This window comes from Schistocerca cancellata, chromosome 2 (genome assembly GCF_023864275.1).
Source record: "Schistocerca cancellata isolate TAMUIC-IGC-003103 chromosome 2, iqSchCanc2.1, whole genome shotgun sequence".
NCBI classification, from domain to species: Eukaryota; Metazoa; Arthropoda; class Insecta; order Orthoptera; family Acrididae; genus Schistocerca; species Schistocerca cancellata.
Window position 1 is genome coordinate 737,763,897 of NC_064627.1, and position 13,505 is coordinate 737,777,401.

The 13,505-nt window shown below is 43.1% G+C and overlaps 1 protein-coding gene across 1 annotated transcript in view; it reads right to left on the reverse strand.

Annotated features, from left to right (window-relative positions):
- Nucleotides 1–12,255: 12,255 nt before the first annotated feature.
- The window catches only part of LOC126158202 (uncharacterized), a 124,354-nt gene continuing 123,104 nt past the window's right edge, over nt 12,256–13,505 (reverse strand). The window contains exon 8 of the mRNA XM_049916427.1: nt 12,256–12,799. Within this exon, the coding sequence (XP_049772384.1) occupies nt 12,256–12,799 (544 nt within the window). The remainder of the gene's footprint in view (nt 12,800–13,505) is intronic.

The following is a 13,505-nucleotide window of genomic DNA, read 5'->3' on the forward strand; positions in this document are numbered from 1 at the left end:
CTAGGCGCTGCAGTTCGGGAGCGCGGGACTACTACGGTCGCAGGTTCGAATCCTGCCTCGGGCATGGATGTGTGTGATGTCCTTAGGTTAGTTAGGTTTAAGTAGTTCTAAGTTCTAGGGGACTGATGACCTAAGATGTTAAGTCCCATAGTGCTCATAGCCATTTGAACAAATTTTGAATGAAGCATCGTTTAAATCCCCAAAGGCTTGAACAGATGTGTACAACGAATTCGGTCACTATTTATGAATTATTACTCTTACGGCATTTTTCAGTAGTTTCGATACCTTGTTGATATTGTTATGCATATATGGACTAGAGATGAACAATGGGGCGGTGGTTAAATTTGCGGCGGTCAAATCCCTTTTGAGTAGACGTTACAGGGTTCGAAGCCCACCGCTGCTGATTCATATGCAAGCAGAATACTTGGACAATGAAACCCAGCATTTCGTCAGATCATAAAAGAAAACTTCTGAAAAATCGCCTTCCAACTATAAACTAAGGCGGTTAGAACCTCGAAAAAATGCTATACCTCTATAGTTCGTGTATGAAATGGATGAATACCAGGCAGGTTGTATGTACGTCTACTGTGCCTCGTTCCACGTGTCTTTCTGCTCAGCAAGCCATGGTAAGTTGTCGAGTTTTATCTTTCACCAAAGTACTTAACTCTTATCTCTCGTTCACTATGGCATGTCTTCTGTATTCAAATAGATCACGGCTTTATAAATTGTCTAGAATTTAATTCAGACAGTCAAAATTCACAGCAATTACAAAAATTTTTGGAGAGGTTTCTTAAAACATACAGACGCGTATCACAACACGTAGGTCTATATGCGTGACAAGTTAAAAATATCGGTGCTTAAGAGTGAGACAGTACCATTAGCGAGAGGCAGTGTATAAAACTGACAGAACTCGTCACTAGTTGCAAAGCCAGACGAGTTATTATTATTGTCAAATTGCTAGGGAGAGCATTTTAACTCTTTTTCACGGTAGCTATGCTATTCGTTTATTTTGAATAAAATCCTGACTCATTATTTTAGCTTTTGTTCGACTGCTCTCATTTCATTTTAATTATTGAAATATTACATTAACAACTCTACAGCTTGTGTGGATGATTTTGAACGTGTGGGAGCACTGAATGAGAGTGACAGGAAAAAAAAGTGATCCTATCTCTGCAGTTGTGTGTAAACCTCGAAAACAGCAATCACTCTGCAAAAATAAGCAATTGACAGAAAAGCTAAGCACGCTGTTACCACAAAAGCGCTGTGAGGATTTACCGTATATTAACAAGCGGCATCCACATAGAGCAATTAAGTGTTTAAGGGCAGAGCGGTCTGCGCCGCTGAGACTTGCGAGAGACAAAGTAGACCTACAGTGTCGGTGAATGATTCATCAAAAGACATGATTGACAGTAATTGACAGCTGTAATTTATCTCATAATTCGTCAGATTTGACCTGGCGTAAAAAAGTAGATGTTTTTATTGTTGTTGTGACCAAATACGTTTTAATTATTGGTGGTGCTTCAGATTACCGATATGTGTTGTCACGTTCTCGAATAGGAGTACGAAAGCACCTAGGGCTCTGTTCCATGCTGAGGACTGCATGAGATCATATCAGCGAACACTCGTCCCAGAATGTTTCTCACAGCTTCATATACCTCGTACGTATGATGAGCGCTAAACGACGTGCGCGCTGCCGTTGGCTGTTGACCATGAGCAGGTGACCATATGGAACGGCATAGTTTGCTGAAGGCAACAACTCAAGGCAATGTAGATGACATCCTATCATATGTATATCTTGCCGCTAGAGCAACAGCCAAAGCATTCTTTCTACAAGATATGACTGCTCGCTCATACGAGATTTGTATCATGTTAACGATCAAGGCATAACCTCAAAGATGCATGGGATGTGTTTCTTAGGATGGCTCTGAGCACTATGGGACTTAATATCTGAGGTCATCAGTCCCCTAGAACTTAGAGCTACTTAAACCTAACTAACCTAAAGACATCACACACAACCATGCCCGAGGCAGGATTCGAACATGCGACCGTAGCAGTCGCGCAGTTCCGGACTGAAGCGCCTAAAACCGCTCGGCCACCAGGGCCGGCTGTGTTTCTTAGGCGTCTGGCTCTTTGCCGGTGGATTGTTACGAGCACCTTTGCAACATTTTCTCCATATGCAGCTCGTAGACATAAAAATGGTACTTTTTCTATTTGTTGTGTGGCTGCTTGGGACAATCAGCTCCGTATTGACGTTACTTGTTCAATATCAAAATAATACTTACTTAATTACAATTTTTATTGTTTAACAGGAATTTCTTTTTAGTCCTATGTATCCCTTATGACAGAAGATGCGGTCTTACTCATTCGAATGCAGAACAGTATATATCAGTCTATCACTCGTTCTAGTGTTTGGCTGTTCTAGCATCCTGAGGTTGCAAATTGTTGCCTGCAGAATCTGAACTGCAGAATGGCAGTTTGAAAATTGTAGCCTGCGGAATACGAATCAGAAATTGGCAGTTTCTCCTGGTGAACGAGTGATTTACCACGAGTAGCTCACCAGACAATTTTGCCAGTAACTAGAATCCCGATGCAAGTTCGCTGTCTCCACAATATCCCCCCCCGTCTCATAGCACCAATGGTCGTCACAGTGTCACGCCTGTAGTTTTATAACACCGACTAGTGGTACAAGGCGTAATCATAATGCTTAACTATATTTTGCTGGTTAGCACTACGTGTCAGCAGTCCTGGCACAGGCTGATATCGCAGAGCCACAGTACCGTAGCAGTTGTAAGTAGGCTGTTTATGTTTTCTTTATGTAAGTAGGCTGTTTAGATTTTTATATTGGTAATGCCACGTAGCGCTCTGTATGAAAATCACTGGCTGTGCTGTGTGCAGCCTGTGGCTAGTTTGCATTGTTGTCCAACATTGTTGTCATGAACTGCTATAGCTGGATGTGAACGTGCTGTTCACATCCAGCTATAGCAGTTCATGACAACAATGTTGCGCAGTTGGAGGTGAGCCGCCAGCAGTGGTGGATGTGAGGAGAGAGATGGCGGAGTTTTGAAATTACATATATTATGGCTTGTGATGATATTAAGGTAAATACATTGTTTGTTCTCTATTAAAATCTTTAATTTGCTAACTATCCCTGTCAGTAGTTAGTGACTTCCATAGTTTGAATCTTTTATTTAGCTGACAGTAGTGGCGCTCGCTGTATTGCAGTAGTTCGAGTAACGAAGATTTTTGTGAGGTAAGTGATTTCTGAAAGGTATAGTTTAATGTTACTCAGGGCCATTCTTTTGCAGGGATCTTTGATAGTCAGATTGTGTTGCGCTAAAAATATTGCATGTCAGTTTAAGCTCAGTCGTGTATAATTGTTCAAAGGGGACGTTTCACAGTCCGCTAGCGCAGCCCGTTGGTACAGTGGAGCACCATGCAGCAGTTCATTATTTGCCTCTGAGGGCGACCTGTGCTGCAACAAGCAAATCAGAGTTATTAGGAGTGTACGCCAATAGTGCATCATCATACGCCACAACCGGTAGGTAGAGTGGACGCGTCCAGAGTTATGAAAGAAGTCTGGTGAACGATCTGGCAGACTAACAACTCCCTGTGAAAAGAAGATCTTAAGAGAAGTTTAGGCTCTCGCGCTCGAAGACCGACGTGTCACAAACGAGGTGATAGCGTAAAAATTGAAAATCAATCATGGCACATTTTTCAACATCTTGGAAGACATTCTGAACATGGAAAGGTTTCACCCCCCGCTGGGATCAGCAATTGCTTACATCCATTCAAATAGCCCGCCAAATAGACACAGCAGCGGAAATGTTGTAGCTGTGTCAGGCCAACTCAGGTGACTTGGACCACGTAATCAGCATGGACGAGTGATGGAGGTATTGCTATGGTCCCCAGACAAAGCAAGCACCTGAGACCTGTAGACCTACTACCGCTCTAAAGGGTGAAGACATTACCATCATCCGGCAAGGTGAAGCTGAGTGATCTTTGGTGCTACCGTGATTAATTGCGAGCGGATTATGCTGCTAAGGCGAAAACCATCGTAGGAACGTACTCGTGAAATACCCTGACGTGGTTACTGTAAGCTGTCAATAAGTCCCGCTGGAAGCGCTGGAGTTGAGCTTTTTAACACTGATGCATTGTACGAGGAGTCATTAAATAGCTTAACTATATTTTTTTGGTTTCCGAGTTAGATGTCAGCTGTCCCTGTATACAACGCAACAGCATAACCCAATGCTGCTACACGCCGATACCACGAAACAGAATTACATCAAAATAAAGGTCAAGTGAGTGACAGTTTCTCTTAATTGTTGAAACTAAACATTTTCTTGAGACACACAATTAGCTTTAGAGCTGCTGAAACGACTAATTGTAACTTGTGTGTTTAGAGTTTACTGGCCCTCAGCGCGGAGATTATTAGCGCTGGAACAATTGTATCTGCTCTTCAAAACTAACATATCCAATACACAGTGTCCACTATTCCTATTACAAGCTTACAGGGTATGTAGAGGGAACTTTGTAAACAGAGTTCTGATAAGGCACCAATGTCGCGAAATGCGTCCCTCGGATACAAAGAAATTTTGAAGAACAGATCACTTTCAAAACTGCTGCTTGACAGTACAGTATCAAACGGAAGTGCTGCTCAACGCATGTATCGAGAACGTTTGTGGCCTGCAGTAGTCCATCACATACCATTTCCGCCCGGCTACAACGACGGCTGCGATAAAGCGGCTGGTACGTTTGTGTCAAATTGGGTTGACCGTGGCCCTCCAAGTACTTGCACCAGATTTTGAGGACCCTGTGTGTGAAAGCTTGCCTCACACGTACAGCTTATCCAACGAACAGCATCGTCGTTACGTGAAACATCTTCCGCACATCACACATGCAAAGGTCTTTGTCTCCACTGTGTGCGTATCGCAGAGCGGGAGATTTTGAAGCGATGCGGTCTTCAGATTTGTTTTCAATCCAAACGGTAGATTCTCAGACATAGTTTCCTTGCCAAGATTTTACCTATAAGTGCCATCTACAATTCCTGTAAGTCTGTAATAGGAATTGTGAAACACTGTGTTTATGGAATTCAATCGGTCTCATCCGCTTTAATGACTAAAATCTTACGAAACAGCAAGCCAACTTTATACGGAATTCAGCACTGTGAATTTGAACGTTCTGTTGCCAATCGTTCAAAAGATATTAGCGCATTTTTAAATCTTCTCTTCGTAACAATATTTTCTTGTGGCTCCAAACACGTCAAGTCGTTACAGATCGTTGAGCGGACAAATTCTTCCCGGTCGATATCAAGACGTAACAATGCCGGATGAGCGGCTGCCTCAAAGCTCGTGAATATTTTATTACTCGACACGGCTGAAAGACCGAAAAAATTATTACTTTACATCGCCTTGAGACCATGCTGTCCTCTCCTCTGCATGTCTAATCCTTTTGAAGCACACGTATACACGAAAATTTTAGAAGTCTCTTATCTGCAAATGAATTACAGAATTTTGTATGAAACAGAAAGTGCAGAGGTCGAGCTAACTGTGTGATATTTCTATCATGCCAGAGAAAGTAGGAGACTCAACCGGTATTTGGAAAAAGCACTCCGCGACAAGCGCTAGTACCGGTCAAACCTTCACAAGAAATGTGTTTCCAAATTTGCGTCATCTGAGTAACATGAAACCTACCACTGACAGGGAGGCTCTGACGAGTAGCGTTCAGAGAAATCAAAAACAACACTCTTAGTTTCAGTTTGAATTTGAACGAATAGGATACTATCACGACGAACTTCACTGAAATCCCGTATACAATTACTCTACTACTGCTTTGCTGCGCCCATCACAAAGTAAATACACTAATTAAATAACAGAAAAGGAAAAGCATTCTGTTAATAGTGTATTGTCTTTCTTTATTTTGAAATTTTTACGTTGTTGACTGTGCACGGTAGCAGACGCTAATACGATTTGAAGAATGTCATTATGCATTTCCCAGCACCCTGTCGACGCCTATGCACTTGCGGTTTCGCACTGTGATTTGCGTAGTTCAGAAAACTATTGGAATATATGCGGGGAGGAAAGAAAGAGTATGTAAACACTTTTTAAAGACTAGTTTTATTTACAATATCCATGTTCAACAACAATTTTATTTGATATTGTCAAAAACTAAAAACGTCACAAATACAATTTCGCATATACACAAAATAAAAAGACATTTATTATACAAAAATATACATCTTTTTAGTCAACAACACGTACAAGAGCTATATATTGAATAATTTGTGCACCACCAATACACGCTACGCAGACTTGATTATCTCAAAGATTACATCAAATATTTTAATCCAGCTTTCATCCCGAGCAGCTCACAGTAATATCTGTAGCAATAATTCTGTAACCGATATCTATCACTTAAAATTTTCCTTCATTCAATCACAAAGTTAGTTGCCGTATAAACTTTTGAATTCTAAGAAACAACATTTACAAACAGAGATAACACAGCACAGTAATGTTATCAAAAATCCACTGCCTCCGAAGTCAGCATTTGTCTCTTGACGGTATGTATTACTTTATAATCCATTGAGCTTACCATCATTTAGGAGGCCGTTATGAGAGAATCAGCTTAGTTTTAAAACATAATTGAATCCAATGCACTGACATTCACAGATGCTTGAAATTTAAGTTATAAAAATGTCATGCTAGTTTACAATGTACAGTTTTATTACATCATGAAACAAAACTAACCAAGAGGAAGAAAATAAAATTGCTCTACCCAGCAGCAACTGCCGAAGTCAATCGAGATAACGCTGAGAACTCCATTTGTAGAATACACTCACGGGGATAAGAGAAATGACAAAGAGCCTTTATGGAATAAGATGTATTCGCAACTTTATAAGTACCCTGCTCGTAAAGGATACATATTTCCACTGTCGAAATAACACAAGTTCATTATTGACTATGGGTCATAACGTACGACCAATTCTGCCGATTTTCCAGTTCTCGGCAGTCACGGAGAACATAACACAGTGTCTTTTAATAAATATTTACTAATGACTCAGATAAAATTCTCCGTTTCAAAACACTTTATAGCGATACAATGCTCTCGTGGAGAGAGAAAGAAAAAAATGAAGCTGATTGAGTTATTCGTAATCTTTTCCGTAGTAGGTGTACAGAGGTCGATCTTTTGGGGCTCTCTTACTCCAAAGCAGGGAACTGTGTAGACGCACCTTCATCGTCAAATACCAGAAAATCACGATCACAAAATTCAACATAACACCGTTAAAAATAGACACATGACAAACTCTACGCTCGAATTCAAATAAATGGGCGTATAAATCTTTGCTTATGAAGGCAACTTCAAAGTAACCGCACAGAGTATGCTCCTGAAGAATGTGTTAAAGCTAATGATTATGCAGAAATATTTATTTTCTGTCCATATTAGCTAATCTTTTGATCCACACACACTCACTTAGCACTTGTCCACGAATGTGTATTGTAGTAGATTAGCTTCTATCACAAAAGTTAGCGCTGAATCGCCATTAACGAGGACTACAAGATTTTTAGTTCAAAATACATTTTCATCGGCGTTCCTTACCGTGTAGTCAATCATTTTAGGAATAAATATCGATCTAATAGACCACTTCTCTGTAAAATTGTGGTCCCTTTACAGAATCATGTAAATCAGTCCAACTGTGAGTGAACGAAAGCGGCCGTATGTTTTCCTTTCTTGTCTTTTAGTGTCACATCGTGAGTAGGATGAACGAGAAATATACATAATTTTACTGATTATACGTAAGAGGTCACCTGAGTTACAAAACGCTGTAGTTGTGTACTGTACTCAGTACCACAGAGTCCATAAAATGATTAGTGACATGATTTTAATTTATCTCAGCTAAGTTCAGAATAATTAAGTGAAAATTTCAAATCACTGCAACTAGTGTCAGCTGATTCGTTTCCATTGCTATCTCTTTTCCTCAATCAATTCGTTTCATTTTGTGGTATCTGATGGAATGGTCTTTCTGGCTTCAGCGAAGTTGCGTTTTCGGTACAGATCCTTCTGAGGAATCTATTTTATTTCTGTAATGGAGATGTAATCAACAAACTTCTATGCCGTCCAAAACTATACTGTAATACATTTCATCTTCCTTTAATACTGATCACCGTAATACATTTTATACATAACAATGTTTAGACGGTGTATACAGTTTCTCAATGTTCAGAGCCGCTTCCTAAATAAGATTGTAATACTAATTTGCAAACATCCGAACTGTATTTGTTTCAGCATGAATTCATCCACACTGGACTCCTTCAAACATTTTGCATGTCCCTGAGGTACGATGTGTTGTTCTGTCGATATAGTAGAGACAACCACGTAAACGTTGCATCCACTCTGTTATTGAGGGCAGTGAAAAGCTGCTCCTGTGTATGAAATAGTTACGATGTTTCCAGGCATTTTAGTCAATAATCCCTTGTACATAATGTCCACAAAATGTCTTTACAGTTTCAATAATTTATTACAAAGGTAATTGGCAAGGTATCTTTATAGGACACGTACCATCTACTTAGTGATTATTGAGGTTTTTAATCGTATTACTTTGGTATGTCTCACCTGCCTGTTAATGGATAAGACACTGTCAACCAGAGCCCATACCAACAGGCTACTTATCAACAGACGGCAGTGTGTCTCATGGTTTACTGAAATAAACTCGGACCTGCAGACTCAGTGAAATAGCAGAATATATAATTATGGAAGAGATCCAGCGTCACGTCCCTCAATTCGTTCAAAGCAAAAGAAACTTACGGAGGAATGGGTAGTCTTCGATAAAGAGAGGGATGACGACAAACAAAATCTGAGGAAAACATCGATCATGGGACACAAGCCTTTGATTGGACTCCCAGAAAGTATCCCTACTGCTTCCAGACAGTCACATCTACCACTTTCAACACAGCAAAAAGCCGTAAAATAAATTTGCGATTCTACACAGTTAAAGAGTAATTGTTATAAGGAATGGACCCAAATTGCAAACCAGAACAAAACGATTTAGTAGTTAAATGCTGGTACAAATGTTTGGCGATGAAACATTCCTCACATGAGTTTGATACAGTGTACGGCCACTTTTCGTCTTTCAGGGAAGTAACAAACATTACATGAGAATCTGAAGATCAGAAGACCTCTACGTGACTAGGTTGTTTCAGAAAGATAGTCCGTAGGTGAATGTATGACTTGAGATAATGATTAATGGCACCAATTGTCAGTTATTATTCGGCGAGACAATAATAATTGCATATGTGTACTTAGCCATTTTGACGGAATTCGTGCACTTCAACTACACGACCTTCAACCAACCAGCATTTTCCAGAAGATGGATCACCACCCCCTTGGTGACCGCACGTTAGTGTCTTGCTAGATGAAAAATTTGCAGATCTGTGGATTGGCATGGGTAATATGTTTCCTGCGTATTTCGTTCAGCAGATATTACTCCACTCGCCTCTTTTCCATAAGGAAATATTCAAGATTGACATTAAAATACACGGAGGTGTTAAGCCGCTTCATATTCCGCTACAGACTAGATTACCCGACGTTTCCAGGCCTCTTCCGCGATCATCTTCAGGATTGTTCAGATATCCCTGGGTGGCTGAACACTGTAAAAAGTAGTGTCCTGGGCTTTTATAACAGCCCGTTTCGCCGCGCGTTCTTAGAGGCATTACTCTATAAAAGCTTCGAAGTTGGCATTGATGGGCATCATGATTGGATAAATTCTATTGCCAGATAGTAAAAGAGAGGGGGAATGTTATCAACATTTTTGATAAATGTAATGTTACCGTCTCGAGCTTCTGATAAAATTCTTTCTCTTACAACATGGTGACAATGACGGTTTGTCGACCGAAACTGGTCGTCAAATATAGGATTTTGTCAGGAGCTCGAGGCGACAATCACGACATTTTTCAAATACGTGTTAGCTGTGAGGCACCACCTCCTGAAAATATATTCTCAAAATATTTTTGCCGTGCACCGAAGTGGCTTCGTGATGTTTGTTCGCGGGTAGTCACAAAGTTGGGAAGCCTGTAACTGTCAACTCAATTGAAACCGTAACTCCACTTTTTAAAAGCGTGGAAAAAATAATTTTATAAGTGGAGGCGACCCTGGTTTCCCACATTGTTCAGCCACCTGGGAGCACAAAAGAATCCTGAAGAAGATCCCAGCAGAAGGATCAAAATGTCAAATATTTTACCAGTCTGAGGAGTATTATGACGTAGACTGACAGTTCAGAAGATTTCAGACTTAATGACAAGGTCACGAAAGCCTGCAGACATATAACTTAAAGGCATCAGGTGTCAAACAAAAGTGCGGGGCATCTCTGACCTCAAGTGAAGATTATTGATGCAATTATTACCGCTGACGATGGTCTCCTACCGTGACCATGACAATAAATCTAGTACCATATTAATAAGCTTTGTGCAATTTACGGTGTTCTCTTAGAGGTCTGTTAATTTAGGCAATACGTTTAAATACATATATTTCACTTTGTAATAAAATTGGCATATATTTCGAAAGAAAAACCGTCTTCGTAGCAGGGAAAACAATATATTTATTGATGAGTTTCGCCCTTGTGGGGGTACCATCAGAAAATTTTAATGCACCCCAAAAATTTGCTTCAATAAAGTAATGATTCTCCCGGAACATAAACTGTCTGCCTTTAGAAATACTACTAACGGTAGTTCTACCAGGTATGTCGTTCTTTGGGAAGAACTGTTTGACATAACTGTCTTTTCAACTGCTCGTGTAACAATTTTTGAATTTGAAAAGAGACTTTATGGACACCCAGATCAAGTGCCCATTCGAAGGTATAGGCTCTGAGGTGGAGTCACCCGAAAAAACATATTAATGTAGATTTCTGAATAATGTATTACAGAATTTAAATTACTAGAAATCATTTCGGAGATTTAAATAATGTTACAAACTGAACTGTCCGCGTCCGAAGCTTAGTTGTCAGCGTGGGTGACAGCCATGCTGAGGATCCGGGTTCCTTTCCCGATACAGCTACGATTTATTTTTCTTTGGTAAGGGGTAACTGAGGAGCTACTCTACCGACTGGTAACGGTTACAAGGTCAAGAAACAGGACGACGAGCGGCAGAGCGTTGTGCTGACCACATGTCCTTCCATAAAGCGTCTGATGACGTCTTTGGCAGACGATGACATGCTGTCAGCCAGGCCTGAGTGGTCCGTCTTGTGCTAGAACGCGGAACTCAATCCTTACCTGACGAACTGCATTATAACTGTAGGTATCGAGCTATGTTTTTGAAACAGGAAGTAGCTAGTCTTAAGGTTGGGCCTTGAAATGCCGTTCACCTCCAGGTAGAAGAGCTCTACGGCCTTCTGAAGGCTCAACTGGCTAATCCTAAAGGAGTCGCACCAACATCCACGAGATTCTCAGGATCTTCTAGCTACAACGAAGATTAATCAGCACAATGCCTGTACCTTATCTCTCGAATCCCTGTCTGTTTCCTTGTACTGTTGTGTTCTTTCGCGTCATCTATCGACGCCTAATATTACTGTTTTGAAACTATTAGAGTTACGTTATTGTTTGCGGATTGCCAGACCTTGCCGCTGTAGCTAAGACATGCCACTGTCTTACTGAAGTGTACTAGAATCCGGTAACAAGGCGCCATCTAGCAAGTGTTTCACGAACGAATAAATCAAATAATGGCGCGAAACTCGCGGAAGTCGAGAATTTGAGAACTTCGGGTTGCAAATTTGCAGCCTTGCCCTGTACGGAATCACAAGGCGCGTGTGCTCCGTATTGTTTGAGCTCTTTGTGAGAATTCTTTGGAACTAGCGTCAGGGATATAAAACGGTAACTATTTCGTACATCTCTAGCGATCATATTATAGCTGCATTACTCTGCCCCAATATGTTTCCGAGGGTCTGACGAAGCTCCTTCCTGAAAGGGGATACCCAGGTGTCCCGGTGAATGACGAATATGTAGCTTCCGAGAAACGCTTGGACCACGCAACACGCTATCACTTTTCACGAGGCGCCCGAGTTGCCGCCAGCAGGTGGCGCCGGCGGCAGCTGACAGCTCAGTAATAGAGTTCCTGGCTGGGAAACGGCGGCGGCCGGTAGCGCGCCGTGGCCGGCAGCCGAGGCGCCTTGTGCGACGGCTGCCGGGGCGGCGGCGCGGGGGCGGCGGGAGCGGGGGCGGCGGCAGTGCCGGCCGGGGGCGGCTTGCGAGGCCGGCCGCCGCCGCGCCGCAGTCATCGCCGGTAGCCGTCGTAGGCGCGCTCGTCGTCTATGCCGCCCCCACCGCCGCCGACGCCGACGCCTCCTCCCGCCGCGACGTCCCCGGCGACGGCCTTGTCGGCATCGGCGCCGCCGGCGCAGCAGGAGCGGCAGACGATGGCGACGCAGGCGGCGAGAGCGAGCAGCGCGGCGGCGCCGGCGGACAGCGCGACGGCCAGCCAGTTGACGTCGGCGGCGTCGGGGCGCGTGCAGAGCGCGCTGCCCTCGTCGCCCTGGGCCGCCGCCAGCGTCGCGTTGGCCGGGCAGTTGGCGACGCCGTTGCAGACGAGCCGCGCGGGGATGCAGTAGCCCGCGTCGCCGGGGCACGGGAACTCGCAGTCCTCGGCCGCGTCGGCGCGCGTCACGTAGTAGGAAGAGGGCGCCGACGCCTCCTCCCCGTCCTCGCCGGCCTCGCCCGACGACGGCGCCGACCCGGAATCCTGCTGATTGATTTGTTCACGTGTACGCCAGGTAACACAACAACCGATGCAAACTGAGAACTCATTAGCGAGAGGCGAACTGTAATACCCTTTAACCGCACCGTGAACGGAGCATACCATTGGGACGGAAATCGGTAGATGTGAAGTACACGCACAAACAAACAAATGATCGCAATTTCAGAAAAATTGGATGATTACACTACTGGCCATTAAAATTGCTACACCACGAAGATGACGTGCTACAGACGCGAAATTTAACCGACAGGAAGAAGATGCTGTGATATGCAAATGATTAGCTTTTCAGAGCATTCACACAAAGTCGGGGCCGGTGGCGACACCTACGTGCCGACATGAGGAAAGTTTCCAACCGATTTCTCATACTCAAACAGCAGTTGACCGGTGTTGCCTGGTGAAACGTTGTTGTGATGCCTCGTGTAAGGAGGAGAAATGTGTACCATCACGTTTCCGACTTTGATAAAGATCGGATTGTAGCCTATCACGATTTCGGTTTATCGTATCGCGTTATTGCTGCTCGCGTCCGTAGAGATCCAATGACTGTTAGCAGAATATGGAATCGGTGGGTTTAGGAGGGTAATACGGAACGCCGTGATGGATCCCAACGGCCTCCTATCACTAGCAGTCGAGATCACAGGCATCATATCCGCATAGCTGTAACGGATCGTGCAGCCATGTCTCGATCCCTGAGTCAGCAGATGGGGACGTTTGCAAGACAACAACCATCTGCACCAACAGTTCGACGACGTTTGCAGCAGAATGGACTAACA